General features: G+C 42.3%; 1 protein-coding gene across 1 annotated transcript in view; it reads left to right on the forward strand.

The window, feature by feature from the left end:
- The window catches only part of GRIN2A (glutamate ionotropic receptor NMDA type subunit 2A), an 858,974-nt gene that overhangs the window by 748,646 nt on the left and 89,527 nt on the right, over positions 1 to 20,801 (forward strand). The window contains exon 7 of the mRNA XM_040441454.1: positions 649 to 774. Coding sequence (XP_040297388.1) covers positions 649 to 774 — 126 coding nt within the window. The remainder of the gene's footprint in view (positions 1 to 648; positions 775 to 20,801) is intronic.

Raw genomic sequence — 20,801 nt, forward strand, 5'->3', positions numbered from 1 at the left:
ATATCTCCCTGCCTGCCGCCATTCGAACTAAATAATGACTTTTATAATATGCAAATGAGCCTCTGGGTGCTAGTGGGGCGTTGCTGCAGCACCTAGAGGCTCCGTCCTCTCACCGTTTGGCACGCCCTTGTAAAGGTGATTGACATCCTCGGTCTCCTCAGTGCCCCGCAAATCCCGCGCGTTTGCCGTCCATATTAGTATTAGGCGCAGGCACAGTGAGTGAAAGACGCTCGCCTGCTGCCGTCCTTCACTCACTGCGCCTGCGCCTAATACTAAAATGGACGGCGCAGGCGTGGGATTTGCGGGGTACGGAGTAGACCAAGGATGTTAATCACCTTTACAAGGGCATGCCAAACGGTGAGAGGACGGAGCCTCTAGGTGCTGCAGCAACGCCCCACTAGCACCCAGAGGCTCATTTGCATATTATAAAAGTCATTATTTAGCGTGAACGGCGGCAGGCAGGGAGATATAAGCCATACAGTTATGTTCTGCTGACATTAGCACATCGCTAAGGTCAGCCAGCTAGATAACGATTTTTCTCATGACAGAAACCCTTTAAGTAAATACTTTGGATGAAATGTACATGTTTCAAGCTGTCAGTTTAATACATTGTGTCTGTTTTTCAATTTTGTTCCCATCTTTCTGCAGAACCGTTTAGTGCATCTGTCTGGGTGATGATGTTTGTGATGCTTCTCATTGTGTCCGCCATGGCTGTTTTTATATTTGAGTACTTTAGTCCAGTAGGATATAACAGAAACTTAGCACAAGGAAAAGGTAAGACATGAAGAGTCTCATATATTATATATCAGCTGAATTGTATGCTGTTTTCATGCCTGTTCATAACATCTGATCTGAAATGTGTGTTTTTCATGTTTGGACAACTTTCTAAATGTACGTGTATTAACCACTTAAGGACCACAGGTTTATACCCCCCTAGTGACCAGGCCCTTTTTTACAAATCGGCACTTCACAACTTGCTTAGTCATGCAACTTGGCACCCAAATGAATTTTACCTCAATTTCTTTTCACTAATACAGCTTTCATTTGGTGGTATTTGATTGCTGCTGACATTTTTCGTTTTTCTGATATTAATCAAAATAGTTTAGTGTATTTTTAACTTTTTCTGGTAAAATTGTTCAAATATAATTACATTTCTATACAAGTTTGTGTCAGAATTTATTGTGCTACATGTCTTTGATAAAAAAAAAATCCAATAAGTGTATATTTATTGGTTTGCGCAAAAGTTATAGCGTTTACAAACTATGGTACAAAAATGTGAATTTCCGCATTTTGAAGCAGCTCTGACTTTCTGAGCACCTGTCATGTTTCTTGAGGTGCTAGAATGCCAGGATAGTATGAATACCCCCCAAATGACCCCATTTTAGAAAGAAGACACCCCAAAGTATTCGCGGAGGGGTGAGTTCATGTATGATTTAATTTTGTTTCACAAGTTAGCGGAAAATGACACTTTCTGAGGAAAAAATAAATAATAAAGTTTCCATTTCTGCTAACTTCTGGCAAAAAAATAAAAAATCTCCCACGGACTCACTATGCCCCTCAGTAAATACCTTGGGGTGTCTACTTTCCGAAATGGGGTCATTTGTGGGGTGTGTTTACTGTTCTGGCATTTTGGGCGGGGCTAAAATGTGAGCAACCCTGTAAAGCCTAAGGCCTCTTTCACACGGGCGCTGCGGGAAAATGTGCGGGTGCGTTGAGGGTACACGCGCGATTTTTCAGAGCGAGTGCAAAACATTAACATAGTACATAAGGCCGAAAAAAGACATTTGTCCATCCAGTTCGGCCTGTTATCCTGCAAGTTGATCCAGAGGAAGGCAAAAAAAAAACTGTGAGGTAGAAGCCAATTTTCCTCACTTTAGGGGAATAAAAAATTCCTTCCCGACTCCAATCAGGCAATCAGAATAACTCCCTGGATCAATGACCCCTCTCTAGTAGCTATAGCCTGTAATATTATTACAATCCAGAAATACATCCAGGCCCCTCTTGAATTCCTTTATTGTACTCACCATCACCACCTCCTCAGGCAGAGAGTTCCATAGTCTCACTGCTCTTACCGTAAAGAATCCTCTTCTATGTTTGTGTACAAACCTTCTTTCCTCCAGACGCAGAGGATGTCCCCTCGTCACAGACACAGTCCTGGGGATAAATAGATGATGGGATAGATCTCTGTACTGCCCCCTGATATATTTATACATAGTAATTAGATCTCCCCTCAGTCGTCTTTTTTCTAACGTGAATAACCCTAATTTTGATAATCTTTCAGGGTACTGTAGTTGCCCCATTCCAGTTATTACTTTAGTTGCCCTCCTCTGGACCCTCTCCAGCTCTGCTATGTCTGCCTTGTTCACTGGAGCCCAGAACTGTACACAGTACTCCATGTGTGGTCTGACTAATGATTTGTAAAGTAGTAGGAATATGTTCTCATCACGGGCATCTATGCCCCTTTTGATGCAACCCATTATCTTATTGGCCTTGGCAGCAGCTGCCTGACACTGTTTTTTGCAGCTTAGTTTGCTGTTTATTAAAATTCCTAGATCCTTTTCCATGTCAGTGTTACCGAGTGTTTTACCATTTAGTATGTACGGGTGACTTGCATTATTCCTTCCCATGTGCATAACTTTACATTTGTCAGTGTTAAACCTCATCTGCGACTTATCTGCCCAAGCCTCCAGTCTATCCAGATCCCTCTGTAGTAGTATACTGTCCTCTTCAGAGTTAATTACTTTACACAGTTTAGTGTCATCTGCGAAAATTGATATTTTACTATGCAAGCCTTCTACAAGATCATTAATAAATATATTGAAGAGAATAGGGCCCAATACTGACCCCTGAGGTACTCCACTAGTGACAGTGACCCAATCTGAGTATGTACCGTTAATAACCACCCTCTGTTTTCTATCATTGAGCCAGTTACTTACCCACTTACAGACGTTTTCTCCCAGTCCGAGCATTCTCATTTTATATACTAACCTTTTTTGTGGTACAGTGTCAAATGCTTTAGAGAAGTCCAGATATACGACATCCATTGATTCGCCGCTGTCAAGTCTAGAACTTACCTCCTCATAGAAACTGATTAAATTAGTTTGACATGACCGATCCCTCACAAAGCCATGCTGATATGGCGTTATTTGCTTATTTCCGTTGAGATACTCTAACATAGCATCTCTCAGAAAACCTTCAAACAGTTTACCCACAACAGATGTTAAACTTACCGGCCTATAGTTTCCGGGCTCTGTTTTTGGACCCTTTTTGAATATTGGCACCACATATGCCACGCGCCAATCCTGTGGGACATTCCCTGTCAGTATAGAGTCCGCAAATATCAGAAATAAGGGCCTGGCTATGACATTACTTAATTCCCTTAGGATACGGGGGTGTATGCCATCCGGTCCTGGCGATTTGTCTATTTTAATCTTTTTAAGTCGCTGTTGTACTTCTTCCTGGGTCAGACAGGGCACTTTTAATGGCAAATTTATTTCAACATTCAGCATTTCATCTGACAGTTTATATTCCTCAGTGAATACACTGGAGAAAAAAATATTTAACAGCTTTGCTTTCTCCTCGTCGCTCTCTGCGAATCCCCCCTCATTACTCTTTAAAGGGCCAACACCTTCAGATATATACTTTTTGACATTTATATAATTGAAGAACATTTTAGGGTTAGTTTTACTCTCTTTGGCAATTAATCTCTCGGTCTCTAGTTTGGCCGCTTTTATTTGTTTTTTACATGTTCTGTTTTTTTCCTTATAGTTTTTCAGTCCTTCCGTGCAACCCTCCTGTTTTAGTGATTTATATGCTTTCTTTTTGTCATTTATTGCTTTCTTTACAGTTCTGTTTATCCACATTGGTTTATTTTTGTTCCTTAACCTTTTATTCCCATACGGTATGTACCTCTCGCAATGAGATTTTAGGATGTTTTTAAAGATATCCCATTTTGTGGCTGTATTTTTATTTTTGAGGACTTTGTCCCAGTTAGTTAGGCCTATGGCCTCTCTTAGTTGGCTAAATTTAGCTTTTTTGAAGTTTAGTATTTTTGTTCCTCCCTGTAGAAACGCTCTTTTGAATGATAATTGGAAGGTTATTACTTTATGGTCACTATTACCCAGGTGTCCCCCAACCTGCACGTCTGTTGTTCTGTTAGGTCTATTGGTTAATACTAAGTCCAGTATGGCCGTCCCTCTAGTCGGGTCCTGAACCAGTTGGGAGAGATAATTGTCTTTGGTTATTGCCAAGAATCTGTTTCCTTTATGAGATATACAAGTTTCAGTTTCCCAGTCTATATCTGGGTAGTTGAAGTCCCCCATAATAACCACCTCATTATGATTTGCCGCCTTGTCTATCTCGTTTAGTAGTAGATTTTCTGTGGACTCTGGTATATTAGGTGGTTTATAGTAAACTCCTATTAGTAATTTATTGTTGTTTTTAGCTCCATGTATCTCTACCCACAGTGACTCCACATGTTCATGTCCCTCACTTATATCTTCACGGAGTGTGGGCTTTAGACAGGACTTTACATAAAGGCAAACCCCTCCCCCTCTCCAGTTTTGACGATCCTTTCTAAACAGACTGTAACCTTGTACATTAACCGCCCAGTCATAGCTATCATCCAGCCATGTCTCAGTTTTTCCCACTATGTCATAGTCCTCCTCACACATCACTAATTCCAGTTCACCAGTTTTATTAGTCAGGCTTCTGGCATTAGTATACATTAGTACATTGTAATGCGTTTTGCACTCGCGTGAGAAAAATCACGCATGTTTAGTACCCAAACCCGAACTTCTTCACAGAAGTTCGGGCTTGGGATCGGTGTTCTGTAGATTGTATTATTTCCCCTTATAACATGGTTATAAGGGAAAATAATAGCATTCTGAATACAGAATGCATAGTAAAATAGGGCTGGAGGGGTTAAAAAAATAAATAAATAATTTAACTCACCTTAATCCACTTGATCGCGGAGCCGGCATCTCCTTCTGTCTTCATCTGAGCTGTGTGGAGCAACAGGATCTGTGGTGACGTCACTCCGGTCATCACATGATCCATCACATGATCTTTTACCATGGTAATGGATCATGTAACGACCGGAGTGACGTCACCACAGGTCCTGTTGCTCCACACAGCTAAGATGAAGACAGAAGGAGATGCCGGCTCCGCGATCAAGAGGACTAAGGTGAGTTAAATTATTATTATTATTTTTTTAACCCCTCCAGCGCTATTTTACTATGCATTCTGTATTCAGAATGCTATTATTTTCCCTTATAACCATGTTATAAGGGGAAATAATACAATCTACAGAACACCGATCCCAAGCCCGAACTTCAGGGGGGAGAGGTATTTAGGGCCCCTGAAGAAGCTTACGCGAAATGTGCGTTGGGGCTCTGTTGGTTCACCACTCAGGTATTTACCTTATGGCTCTCTAATGGCTATTTCAATGTGATATACTTATGCACTTTGTCATTTTTTGCACTATGCACTTTATATCTTGGCATGTATTGTACCTTACCCTGATCTAGTTCTGGTAGCCTCGGCTAGTTTTATATATTTGATATTTGGCTTTGTGCCATACATATACATTTTAGGATATTTATATCATTCCTCTAGCCTTGATACGTTCTGTTATCCAGTGGTGTACCATTATTCTGAGTGCTCCCCACTTACCATTGTATTGTTGTGTTTTTATGTGTATTTTAATACATTTTGTCTCGTGCTGAGACTATAATAAAGTTTACATTCATCATTATTTGTGCTAGCCCTGTTCTCTTTTTTGGTGTCAGATCGCTAATAAAGATCCAAAAAGCTCAAAAGTGATCTTTATAGCGCCGCAGCGATTTTACGTTTTTTTTTGCAGTGATCAGAAAAAAAACATTTCTGTCACTGCGGTGGGGCGGACTGAACGCAAGTGTGCGCACAAGATCAGGCCTGATCGGCCAAACACTGCGTTTTTTGTAGAGCCTAATGTGACCCTAATGTACTGATATAGATCTGATTGCGATCAGTCTTGATCACTTACAGAAACTATATAGTACTAGTGCTGCAGATACTATATAGTACTAGTGCTGATTAGCGACAGCAATGACGCTAATCAGCGACTTATCAGTGACTGCGGTGCGGTGGGCTGGGCGCTAACTACCTAACAAGTAGCTAACTAACTGGCGGTGATAAGGGACCCTTAGGCCCCATTCACACGTCCGCAATTCTGTTCCACATTTTGCGGAACGGGATTGCGGACCCATTCATTTCTATGGGGACAGACTTTGTCCCGCTCGTATCCGGAATTGCGGATCTGCACTTCCGGGTCCACACTTCCGTTCCGCAAAAATATAGAACATGTCCTATTCTTGTATGCAATTGCGGACAAGAAAATGCATTTTCTATATAGTTCTGGCAATGTGCGGATCCGCAAAATGCGGAAAGCACATTGCCGGTGTCCGTGTTTTGCGGATCCTCGGATCCGCAAAACACATACGGACGTCTGAATGGGGGGTGATCAATGATAGGGGGATGATCAGGGAGTCTATAAGGGGTGATCAGGGGTTATTAAGGGGTTAATAAGTGACAGGGTGTGTGTGTAGTGTAGTGTGGTGCTTGGTGCTACTTACCGAGCTGCCTGTGTCCTCTGGTGGTCGATCCAAGCAAAAGGGACCACCAGGGGACCAGGTAGCAGGTATATCAGACGCTGTTAACAAAACAGCGTCTGATATACCTTTCTGGGGTTAAAAAAAATCGCATCTACAGCCTGCCAGCGAATGATCACTGCTGGCAGGCTGTAGATCAACTCGTTTACCTCGCGATCCTGTTCACAGGAAATCTCGGGTCTCACGAGATGACGCCTATTGGCGTCATCGAGACCTGAGAGAGCCGCTGCACTCACGCCTTTCGGCGTTAGTGTGACGGTAAGGGGTTATACAAATGCTCCTGTTTGGCTACTGTTATAGCTTTAGGGCTTCCAGAGATCAGAGGCATAGCTATAAGGGGTGCAGAGGTTACATTTCCACATTTCCACTCAGACTCTAATACCTAAGCAGGACTCAAAAAGATTTCTGCAACAGAAGAAGACACTAGTATTATTGCACATGGCAAATTAGGACTTCATTACAGGTTTTACATTAGGGCCTAAGAACTTAATTTCATGTCTCTGGCAAAGACAACAGATGACCCACAGGTTTTAAACCTCTTAGGTTTCTAATGCATTGTTGAAAAGGTTTTTCCAAGATCAGAAAAAAATTAACCATAAAATACCAAAAGAACCGTTATTCACCTGATAAATCCCTCAACACCCTAGTGCCCTAGGGTGTTGTGGTCCCTGCCAGTCTTTTTACTTTACTGCAGCAGTGACATACTATGCACTAATGTGACCTCTGCCAATCACTGGCCTTTGTAGTCTTGTACATTATGTGCCAGCATCATGACTAAAGTCAATAATTGGCTGTAGAGGTTGCATGGGTATATGGCAGGCCATCGCTGCGGGAAAGTTGACAAAATCTGGTGAGAACCACAAGAGAAGCAGCCCTAAAAAAGTGGGGAATTAAACAGGTGAGTAATGGTTCTTTCTTTAGTGGCATTTTTTTGTAATTTTTTTTCCAATATCAGAAAACCCCTCTAAGAACAGTTGTATAACATTTTCTTTTTTTCCCTTTTTTTATATTGTAACCTTATGAATTACTTGAATTACAAATTGATGTACTCCAATTTGTGGAGTTGTAAGACGGATGAGAAAAGATGATAAGTCCCTGATTTCATGAGGCTCCATGGCTGCCTTTTTTCCACAACTCTTTCTGCATCATTTCAGAAGTAAGAATTCTGATATCTCAAGGATGAAAACATATTTCAAACATACAGGCAATGCATCTATATGGGCCAGCTGAGAGCTACATGATATAGGATATAATTTCTCAGAAGCATATTACCTGTCATTCTACATTTTGTTGCATTATTACTTTTAATTTCAGTTATATGTGTAGCCTAACTAAAAAAAAATATTCCATTGTCATTTTTAGTGTTAGCTAAAGACCACAAATCAGTGGCTGATGCACACTTGATAAAGTGCTGGCTGAGCTGTGTGTTTCAAATGTTTCTTCACCTTATGCTAAAGTTCACAGGTTACATATATATAATATTTTCTAACCCAGGCAGTCAAATACAAATATGAACTTTTATGTTAACCTTAGGTTGGTGGAAATGTGTACTAAACAAACAAACATTCTGTTCTATGGCTTAATGGAATTTAATAAAACATCAGGACTGGTGACATCGGGTTGTTTTTCCTCAAAATGACATTTCCAGAGAAATTTTCTAATTTTGGATTTCGGGTACTGTAAGAATTTATTGAGGAAAGGATTTTCTCAAAATATAGAGTATATTTCATTTCTTAAAAATGCCTTCTCATGAAGACAAGCTGTGTCTGTAAGAGCGTCTCCTGTTCAGTATCAACAATTTATGAGTGGTTGCCTTGTAAATTTGCATTTCTGTCTTTGTTGGGAGTTTATGAGAGCTGAACATGGAGTGAGCAGCTGATCACCATATTGGAATCTGTTTGAATGGGTGATGAGATAGCCCCTTTAATTTTTATTTTCTAGGAGCAATCCTACAATTGAGCATGTTGATTCCTCAAAGTTTCTTAAAACCTCACAGAGGTCAGACATCCATGCCCACTCCTTGCTTGTGAATATCGGAAGTTTGCTGGAAAGGCAACGACCATGTTGCAGCTGGTATTCCACTACTGCCCTCTGCTGCTCACAAAGCCTGACCAACATGTGAAACGTGGAGTTCCAGCGTGTGCTCACGTCGCACAACAGTCGGTGAGCTGGCAATTGTAAGCGCTGCTGCAGCGTTGACAGACTGGCGGAAGCTGTCGATGACTTGCGGAAATGGGCACACACGCGGCGCACCTTCACCAGTAGCTCAGGCAAATTGGGGTAGGTTTTGAGAAACCGCTGAACCACTAAGTTGAAGACGTGGGCTAGGCATGGGATGTGTGTGAGCTTCACAAGCTCCAAAGCTGCCAACAAGTTACGGCCATTATCAGACACAACCATACCTGGTTCTAGGTTGAGCCGCTCACCAGCTAAGTCTGGTATCTTACCCCCTGCCAAAGCTCTGCGGCGGTGTGCTGTTTGTCATCTAAGCATATCAGCTTAAGCACGGCCTGTTGCCGCTTCCACACTGCAGTGCTACACTGCTTCCAGCTACCGACTGATGGCTGACTGGTGCTGCAAGATGATAATTCAGAGGTGGAAGTGGAGCAGGAGGTGGAGGAGGAGAAGTTGTGGTTGGAGCCACTAACGTAGGTGGTGGCGTAAACCTTGATGGAATCCTTGGCGTTGGTAGCACATGTGCCATCCCAACGTACGACTCTCTCGCGGCCTCCACAATGTGTACCCAGTGTGCCGTCAGGGAAATGTAGCATCCCTAACCGAAAGCACTTTTCCATGTATCAGTGGTTAAGTGGACCTTCCCAGTAATTGCGTTGGTCAGGGCACGGGTGATGTTACGGGACACATGCTCGTGTAAGGCAGGCACGGCACACTGTGAAAAGTAGTGGCAGCTGGGGACTGCGTAACGATGGATGGCTGCCGACATCAGGCTGCGGAAGACTCCAGTGTCCACAAGCCTAAATGGCAACATTTCCAGGGCCAGTAATTTGGAAAGTTGCGCATTTAGTGCTATGGCCTGTGGGTGGGTGGCTGGGTATTTGCGCTTGCGTTCAAATGCCTGGGGTAAGGACATTTGTATGCTGGGTTGGGTCATGGAAGTGGATGTGGTCGCTGATGGTGCTTGCGAATGTCCAGGCGGGAGGCATCCAGGCCTGCGCCTTCGACAGGGTATTGGCCAGCACGTAACACAAGGGAAGAGGAGACAGGGGTGTGACCCGCAGACACTGATTGTGGACCCAGGCGTTCGGCCCACCTATTTCGGTGCTTTGATGCCATGTGACAGGTCATGATGGTAGTGGTGAGGTTGCTAGTGTTCACACCGCTGCTCATTTTTGTATGGCACAGGTTGCGAATTAGAATTTTTTTGTCATCTGCACTTTCCTCAAAAAGCGTCAGACTGCGGAACACCTACCCCTTGGCAAGGGAGATTTCCGCAAGGGTGTGCTCCGGGGAACAGTTGCGGGCCTGTTTGGTGTGGACTGCCTTCTCCCTTTTGCCACCCCACTGCCTCTTCCAACCTGTTGCGGTGCTGCGGATCCCTTCCCCTCTGTACTGCTGTCCTCGCTCAGCTTGCCACCTTCCCAGGTTGGGTCCGTGACTTCATCGTCCACCACCTCCTCTTCCACTTCCTCACTCTGCTCATCCTCCAGACTTGTTGACCTAACAACAACCTTAGTTAATGACAACTGTGTCTCATCCTCATCATCAACCTCTTGAGACACTAATTGCCGTTGACTTATTGGCAACTGTGTCTCATTATCATCATCCAACTCGTGAAACACTAATTGCCGTTCCCCACCGTCATCTTCTTGTGACTGTGGATGCTCAAGAGTTTGGGAATCAGGGCACAAGATCTCATGTCCCAGCGAGCTTGTCGAGAGGTCCAAATGAAGGAATGGCGCTGAAAAGAGCACCTTAAAATCTCCGAGTGTGGGATCACGTGTTTGGCAAGACTCTCCATGGTGGGAGGAAGGAGGATCAGGGTGAGGATTGTGTTGACCAGACTCTTGACAACTGAGACTGCACAGACTAACCAATCGGATCGATTGTCGGCAAGGGGCCACTCTGATTGGTCCCTAGCCCGCATTACTGAACTGTATGCTGTCCGTGACAGCAGCAGGACAGGGGCAGAAGCTTTAATCCAAGTGCTTTGCAGTGCTTGGATTAAAGAGCTGCCATGACGTCTATACACGTGGTAGCTGCACGGGGTATGTGCAGCTATCACGTATATATACAGATTGCGGTCGGGAAGGGGTTAAAGCCTGGTAAAATGGCTGTTGTCCTTTGTGTCTTTATCCACTCTTTCTCACTTGAACTGACTTCCACTAAAACAGCTAGCAACTGCACTCTCACTCCTTCAACTCCTACTCCTCCTGCCTCTAAACTAGGCCTGAACTGAGGTATATATATTATGGTGCTATCCCCATCTAGTGGTGGAATGTGTGTAGTGCAACTAACAGACTGGTAACAGGGATTTCACATAAGAATGAAATACAGCATGATATAACATAGGACATAAAAAGCTTTTGCAGTGCCTATGTGCACGAGTGGGACGCTGCAGAAACGGGCCACAGGAGATATACCGCAGATAATGTCAATGCTGTCACCAGCGGCTAATATAAAATTACAGGGAATGTCACAGGTATTTGGGATGTGGAATCGTTACACAGGGGAAATTCCGCAGATAATGTCGCTGATGTCAGCAGCGGCTAATACAAAATTACAGGGAATGTCACAGGTATTTGGGATGTGGAAAAGTTACACAGGAGAAATACTGCAGATAATGTCACTGATGTCACCAGCGGCTAATAAAAAATTACAGGGAATGTCACAGGTATTTGGGATGTGGAAATGTTACACAGCAGAAATACCGCTGATAATGTCACTGATTTCAGCAGCAGCTAATAGAAAATTACAGGGAATGTCATAGGTATTTTGGATGTGGAAACGTTACACAAGAGAAATACAACAGATAATGTTACTGATGTTAGCAGCGGCTAATAAAAAATGACTGGAATTGTCATAGGTATTCGGTATGTGGAAACTTTACACAGGTGAAATACCGCAAATAATGTTGCTCATGTCACCAGCGGCTAATAAGAAATTACAGGGAATGTCACAGGTATTTGGGATGCGGAAATGTTACACAGGAGATGTACACCAGGTAATGTCACTGTCCGCAGCGGACACCGTCTACAGAAAAAGTACACTGGATGTCACTGATATTCCTGGGATGCGCACACGTTACACAGGAGATGTAGCGCAGATAATGTTGCTGTCTGCAACAGCCTAACTATTGCACGCTATTTAGTGCAGGATGTGCTAAAAATAGATATTGCTGCCACACACAATAGTCCTTAAAAGGACTTTTAGGTCTGTAAAGTTTTAGCAATTTAGCGCAGGTTACGCTAAAGATATATATTGCTGCTGCCATACACAACAATAGTCGTTAAAAGGACTTTTGGGTCTCTGACAAGTTTTTCAACTTAAAAAAATTAAAAAATTCACTCCCTACACTATCTTTCCCTTTTTCAGCACAGCTCTCCCTGACTTACACTGAGCTGAACACATGTCATCGGGTGCTATTTAGCACCCAATGACGCGTTCCGGCCAGCCAATCACTGTAATGCCAGTAACCAACATGGCTACGGCATTACAGTGAAGGGCAGTACTTACCTGCACATTTATTGGCTGCATAGCAGCCAACAAACGTGCGGGGAGGGGACTGATGTTCGGCCGAGCATGCTCGATCAACACTAATCATGATGAAAAGGGAGCGTTGATGCATAAAAACTGCCCTACTGAAAACTGTCACTGATATCGATAGCAATAAGTCAGATTCCAGCTTTTCCGAGTTGGAAAGTTTCAAAGTAAATGAGGCCATAAAATCTCAACACAACTAGCACAGCTAGAATGGAAAGCACTTCACCTTCAGCCTGTAGCTGCAGGGCACTTAGTGATTTGACAATCACTGCTGCAGGCCCTGTTCACTGAACTGCAGTTAAACTATCCTGAGGGCCATGAATCTAAACAGTAACAGGATCACCTAAACCATTTTTGAGGAGTATGGTGGAAGAAGTAAAGCATGTGTTTCATTAAATCCAACAAATAGGTACCTTTTTCAAATCGATAATGTTTGTCTGGAGTGTCTCTTTAGAAGGTTCTATGAATTAAAGGGCTTCTGTCACCCCCAAAACTCATTCTTCATTTTTGGGCATATTAAAATCCTTATTGGACGACTATTCCCTATATAGGGCTCTTACCTTGTTCTGTGGCTTCGTTTCCTTAAAAATCGATCTTTTAAAATATGCAAATGACTTCACTACCAGCAAGTAGGGCGTCTACTTGCTGGTAGCCACCGCATCTTCCTTTTAAAAAAACGCCCCCTCCTCCTGTTGATTGACAGGGCCAGCGAACGCTCTCCTCCTCCGGCTGGCCCTGTCAGCATTTCAAATCCCGCGCCTGTCTTCATTCAGCGCAGGTGCTCTGAGAGAAGGATGCTCGTCTCCTCAGCACTCCCTCAGTGCGCCTGAGACGATGACGTCACCGAAACTGAAGCAGAATTTGATCTGAAGTTTAGGAAAAAATTTATTTGCCGCAAAGACGAATTACCTTACGCTTCATGGCAACAAATAGTGTTGAGCGATCATGCTATGCTCGGCCGAATATCGCGTGTGCTCTAGTCAGTGGCCCAGATTCAAGAAGCACTTGCGCGGGAACAAGTGTGATTTGCGCCGCGCAAGTACTGATTTGCTCCTATGCAAATTTGCGGCTGATTCTGTAAACCAGTTAAGCCTGAAATGCGGCCATTTTCCCGCGCACGCAGCCTAGCTGTTCCTGCGCAATTTTGCGCGGGGTGTAAGTTGCGCCTTCATGGAATTCCCTCAGCGAATATGCAAATTAGGTACTGCCGATGATTCAGAAACATGCGCGTGTGATGCGCAACTTGCGCTGGAAGCGTGCAAGCTTTTTTCCCTGGGCAAACTTGCTCCTGTTAAAAGCAGGGGCAAGTTAGCAAAAGATGGCCAAATGTCATCTGAAGGAGCGCGCAACTTCAGCAGCACCTAGACAGACGATCTGAACAAGCAGAGCACCCACATTTTCGGGACCTCACATCTGTGCACCAACATGCCAGGGGCAGCTATGGTTCTTGATATTCTATTGACTGAGCCGACTCGTAGGAGGGCACGGGAGAGGATTTACAGAGGGCGCTACAACCTTTTTCAGATGACTGAGGCCTCATGCACACGACCGTTGTGTACATCCGCGGCCGTTGTTCCGTTTTCTGTTTTTTTTCGCGGACCCATTGACTTTCAATGGGTCCGTGGAAAAATCGGAAAATGCACCGTTTGGCTTCCGCGTCCGTGATCCGTTTTTCCAGTCCGTGAAAAAAATATGACCTGTCCTATTTTTTTCACGGACAACGGTTCACGGATTCATTCAAGTCAATGGGTCCGTGAAAAATCACGGATGCACACAAGATAGTCATCCGCGTCCGTGATCCGTGTCCGTGATCCGTGTCCGTTTTTCCTATCATTTTCAATGGAAACTTGACTTAGTTTTTTTTTTCACTTTTCATGTCCGTGGATCCTCCAAAAATCAAGGAAGACCCACGGAAGAAAAAACGGTCACGGATCACGGAACAACGGAAATCCGTTTTGCGGACCGCAAAAAAAACCGGTCGTGTGCATGAGGCCTGATACTGAGGTGTATCGCATGTTTCGCTTTAGCCCTGAAGTCATCCTTGAGTTGGTAACAATCCTGCAGGATGACATCAGCAGCCCGACCCAAATCCAAATCCCAAATCCTGAGCATATAGAAAAATAATAAAAAAATCATATTGTGTTGAGCAAAAAAATGTCGACATAAAATTATTTTTTAGTTTTTTTCTTTGGGCCAAGGGTGCCCCGGCTCTGGCTCCTCAATCTCCGTGGTGCGGAGGAGGTATGGGGTGTGGATGGAGGGGAGGGGGGGGAGGAAAAAGCAGGATGAAATTCAGCAAAGAACCTGCGCAAGTCTGCTCCTATTTATTTGCTCAGTGCAAGCTGCTGAGCAGGATTTGCCCTGAAATTATGCTAGCAAACCTCTGCTGAGCCGAAAATTCCTCATTTACATAGGGGCACACCCACTTTGACTTGCACGGCCTTGCGCCCTCAGCTTTGCCTTAAACAGGAGCAAATTAAATGAACAAACGATTCCTGAATCAGGTGGCAATTTGGCAAAATTGCTCCAGCGCAGAGAAATTCAGCTGAGCGGCTGAGGTGTAAGTAATGGGCAAATCTACCTGAATCTGGGCCAGTGTATTTAAATCTAATTTAGCCTCTATTTATGAAAAGTTTCTGGTGGGATTCAAACTCTCAACCTTCTCCATTACAGCCAAGAATGTTAACCACTACACTATAGAGCTGCATGGCCAGTTGCCTTAAAAATAAATAAATAAATAAATAAATAAATATATATATATATATATATATATATATATATACATACATACTGTATATATATATATATATATATATATATATATATATATATGAGACTTCTGCTGTATAGGAATACTTACTAGTAGTAAGTATTCCTATACAGCTTAAGTCTCATATTTTATTATATTTATTAACTGGTCATGCAGCTCTGTAGTGTAGTGGTTAACATTCTGGGCTGTAATGTAAAAGGTTGTGAGTTTGAATCCTATCAGAAATAGAGGCAAAATAAAATTTACATATTTTATATTTTTTTAGTAATTGTAAAAAATGTGTAATTACTAACATATATATATATATATATATATATATATATATACAGTCCAGACCAAAAGTTTGGACACACCTTCTCATTCAAAGAGTTTTCTTTATTTTCATGACTATGAAAATTGTAGATTCACACTGAAGGCATCAAAACTATGAATTAACACATGTGGAATTATATACATAACAAACAAGTGTGAAACAACAGAAAATATGTCATATTCTAGGTTCTTCAAAGTAGCCAGCTTTTGCTTTGATTACTGCTTTGCACACTCTTGGCATTCTCTTGATGAGCTTCAAGAGGTAGTCCCCTGAAATGGTTTTCACTTCACAGGTGTGCCCTGTCAGGTTTAATAAGTGGGATTTCTTGCCTTATAAATGGGGTTGGGACCATCAGTGGCGTTGAAGAGAAGTCAGGTGGATACACAGCTGATAGTCCTACTGAATAGACTGTTAGAATTTGTATTATGGCAAGAAAAAAGCAGCTAAGTAAAGAAAAATGAGTGGCCATCATTACTTTAAGAAATGAAGGTCAGTCAGTCAGCCGAAAAATTGGGAAAACTTTGAAAGTAAGGGCTATTTGACCATGAAGGAGAGTGATGGGGTGCTGCGCCAGATGACCTGGCCTCCACAGTTACCGGACCTGAACCCAATCGAGATGGTTTGGGGTGAGCTGGACCGCAGAGTGAAGGCAAATGGGCCAACAAGTGCTAAGCATCTCTGGGAACTCCTTCAAGACTGTTGGAAGACCATTTCAGGGGACTACCTCTTGAAGCTCATCAAGAGAATGCCAAGAGCGTGCAAAGCAGTAATCAAAGCAAAAGGTGGATAATTTGAAGAACCTAGAATATGACATATTTTCAGTAGTTTCACACTTGTTTGTTATGTATATAATTCCACATGTGTTAATTCATAGTTTTGATGCCTTCATAGTCATGAAAATAAAGAAAACTCTTTGAATGAGAAGGTGTGTCCAAACTTTTGGTCTGTACTATATGTATATATATATATATATATATATATATATATATAAAATCATACTTCTGATGTATATGAATGCATAATATGTGGGAAACTACTACTGATGTTTTAGCCGTAATATATTTACATATATTTACATATATTATATATTATAAATATATAATATATGTAAATATATTATGGCTAAAAACTTATATATATGTTTAAATAAATTTTGCCTCTATTTCTGATGGGATTCAAACTCACAACCTTCTACATTACAGCCCAGAATGCTAACCACTACGTCATCACACTCAGTGCATGTTCTTTATCAGGTCTTTTCCACTCAAGAGAGGAGCAGACTGCATATGTGCGAGCAAGGCCATATTACACTAGCATATTACCATTTTTAATGGCCGTTAGATAGGTGCAATTCTGTCTAAGTGGCCTCTAAAAACAGTCCCATTGATTGATAGGCTGAATAGGATTTTAATTTAACGATTTGTGACAAATTAATTTGAAACTAATCAAATTTCTTGTCAAACTTCGGCCAAGGTGCCAAATCAAATTTTTCTAAACTTTGCTCATCTCTAGCAACTAAGAGTGGGCTCAAATCACATTTCATGCCTCCGTTAAAAGTATACATTAGGAAAAAATGATAGAAAACGCAGCACACTACGTTCTTGTATCTTGCAGAGTCCGGTAAAAAAAACAAAAAAAAGTTTTTTTGTACAATGGAACTCTATGATGAATGGATACAAACAAAGTCAGATTGCTGTGCTCACCCGGCTGTTCAAAATCCAAGGGAGGCGCGGATAGACGTCAGGAACCAAGCGCCAAATGCAAAAAATCAAACAGGAGAAAAATCCAGCTTCCCAAGAAAAGTGATAATCTTTAATACATACGTGCCTTAAAAGCCGACATACAATGCATACATGTCTACGCGTTTCGGATCACAAAAATGTGGACCCTTACTCATGACTATGATGAATGGATGCCACTGTATGACATCAGTCTGAGGCAACCGTTTAACATATAGATTTTTTGTATACATTAAACGGATGGGAAAAATGCAATGTGAACCCAGTCTGAGCCAGTTTTCCTTTGAAGTCTTGATAAATCTCACCTTATATTAAGTTTACAGTATATTAACTATAGGCCATCTGTACATGTATGTGTTTTCATAAAATCTCTTTTAATACCTACCTATTATTCTATTGTACTTATAAACTGTATTTAGTAATACTTCATTAAAATGTCTGGGATGAGATATGTATAGAATGCGGAAATCTTATGAATTTAAAGTGATAATGCTTGAAGTGTTTATTAAAAATGAATTGAAAATGTTAATTTTGAGAGACACAAACTGACAATCTACTATCCGCGATTAGTAGGTGCCCCAAGGCGTATAGGCTCATTTTTTTCCCCATGAATAAAAGACTGTTTCTAAATCATGTTTTAGGAACGTTTTAACTCTTTACTGAGTTGCCATCATCAAGCCTTTGTTGGTCAGTGTGTAAGCTTTCACTGTGCATGTCTTTCACTATGCTTTTTCTTTATTTATAGGTAATAAAAGTTATGTTTAGAGTCTTAAAGAGATTAAAGAGGACCTTTCACCATGATATGCAGTGCAATCTGCAAGCACCATGTTATAGAGCAGGAGGAGCTGGGCAGATTGAAGTATATATTCAAGTCGAAAGTTGCAATTTATACATTTAAGTCTCTGCTCTTTCTGAGTTCAGATGTACAGCGGGATGTCTTATCAGTGACTGACGACTATCTCTGCACAGACATACACACACACTATGCTATCACAACCCCTTTAATAATCCTGCTGAAAACTGCTAAATGGGCCACCTTGAGATTTAAATGCTTTATTGAATCTTTTCCCTAAAAACCATACCGTATATCAATCATCTAAGCTACTTCTGCTCTAGAACTTGCTACTTACAGATTGTACTGCATTTTGTGGTTACAGTTTCTCTTTAAGATAATATATTCTTTTATTGAAACTGGTCCAGCTTCAGAAACTTCTACAAATTATTTGCCATCGAGGCTATACATTTCCCATGCAGTAGACATGAATTGCCATCTATGTAATTCATGGACAGGTCAGGTCTACCAGAGTGAGCGTTTCTTTCTTAGATTTGTCATCATTTAACCCTATGGTTGTGTAAAGGAAATTAACCCCTTCCCAGCATCCACCGTACATGTAAGGTGGATGTCAGGTCTTTAAAGGGGTTGTCTCATCATGGACAATGGGGGCATATCACTAGGATATGCCCCTATTGTCTTATAGGTGTGGGTCCCACCGCTGGGACCAGCACCTATATCGAGAACGGAGCCCCGCAAGTGAAGGAGCAGCTGCCCTCCATTCATTTTCTATGGGGCTGGAGAAAATAGCTGAGCACTGGCTCGGCTATTTCCGTCTGTCCCATTGAAATGAATGGGAGCGGAAGCCACGCATGCAGTGTACACTTTCATTCACTTCTATGGGGAGCCGGCTTGGTGGTGGCTGGACTGGAGTCCTCCAGCCACCAACTTGCGGGGCTCCATTCTCCATTCTCGTAATAGTCCACCACTGGAACCCGCACCTATAAGACAATGGGGGCATATCCTAGCGATATGCCCCCATTGTCCATGATGAGACAACCCCTTTAAAGGTGGAAGCTGCGCTGCACCATAACCAATGGGTTTCTGCTGTTTTACAACCATGGCATCTGAGAGATTTTTTCCTGGGAGCACAGGTCTGAATGGCTCCACTGCACCGAGATTTAGGGAGCTGTTCAGCTTCCATGGCAGCCTCAGGCCTTCTGAATGCTCTGAGGCCAACCATAGTGAAGTTCATATGAAGCCCCACTTGTGGGAATCTCCCATAGACTTCAATGTTAAGTCATTGCAGTCTATGGGAGAAGCATTCAGATGATCACATTTTAAAAAGTTTTAAAAAGTTTTTTTAAATATAAAAAAATAAACAAATATATAAAAATTCAAATCACCCCTCCCTTTCCGCATATTAAAAGTAAAATGCCCATACTATTAAAATATAAAAATATTTATCCAATATAGTTAACTGAGTAGTGGAAAAAAATATCCAAATGGTTGATCCATCATTTTTCCAAAAATGGAATAAAAAGTGGTCATACATGCTCCAAAACTTTATCAATAAAAACTACACATCATCTCACAAAAATGAGCCCTCACAAAACTGTAGATGTAGCTATGAAACTGTTATGGGGTTCAGAATATGGGAATGCAAAAAAAAATAAAAAATTGCAACATTTAATTTTTCTTTAAGTATTAAAAACACAAAAAATAATATGAAAATGTGGTATCGCTACAATTGTACTGACCTAGAGAATGAAGTTAACATGTTGGTTTTAATGCATAGTGAACACCATGAAAAAGAAACCCATAAAGCTGTGGCAGAATTTATTTATATTTATTTACCAATTCCACTCCGTTTGGTATTTTTTAAGTTTCCCACTATACTATATACACTGCTCAAAAAAAAAATAAAGGGAACACTTAAACAACACAATGTAACTCCAAGTCAATCACACTTCTGTGAAATCAAACTGTCCACTTAGGAAGCAACACTGAGTGACAATCAATTTCACATGCTGTTGTGCAAATGGGATAGACAACAGGTGGAAATTATAGGCAATTAGCAAGACACCCCCAATAAAGAAGTGGTTCTGCAGGTGGTGATCACAGACCACTTCTCAGTTCCTATGCTTCCTGGCTGATGTTTTGGTCACTTTTGAATGATGGCGGTGCTTTCACTCTAGTGGTAGCATGAGACGGAGTCTACAACCCACACAAGTGGCTCAGGTAGTGCAGCTTATCCAGGATGGCACATCAATGCGAGCTGTGGCAAGAAAGTTTGCTGTGTCTGTCAGCGTAGTGTCCAGAGCATGGAGGCGCTACCAGGAGACAGGCCAGTACATCAGGAGACGTGGAGGAGGCCGTAGGAGGGCAACAACCCAGCAGCAGGACCGCTACCTCCGCCTTTGTGCAAGGAGGAACAGGAGGAGCACTGCCAGAGCCCTGCAAAATGACCTCCAGCAGGCCACAAATGTGCATGTGTCTGCTCAAACGGTCAGAAACAGACTCCATGAGGGTGATATGAGGGCCCGACGTCCACAGGTGGGGGTTGTGCTTACAGCCCGTTTGGCATTTGCCAGAGACGTTTGGCATTTGCCAGAGAACACCAAGATTGGCAAATTCGCCACTAGCGCCCTGTGCTCTTCACAGATGAAAGCAGGTTCACACTGAGCACATGTGACAGACATGACAGAGTCTGGGGACGCCGCGGAGAACATTCTGCTGCCTGCAACATCCTCCAGCATGACCGGTTTGGCATTGGGTCAGTAATGGTGTGGGGTGGCATTTCTTTGGAGGACCGCACAGCCCTCCATGTGCTCGC

Source organism: Bufo bufo, chromosome 7 (assembly GCF_905171765.1).
Source record: "Bufo bufo chromosome 7, aBufBuf1.1, whole genome shotgun sequence".
Classification (NCBI taxonomy): Eukaryota; Metazoa; Chordata; class Amphibia; order Anura; family Bufonidae; genus Bufo; species Bufo bufo.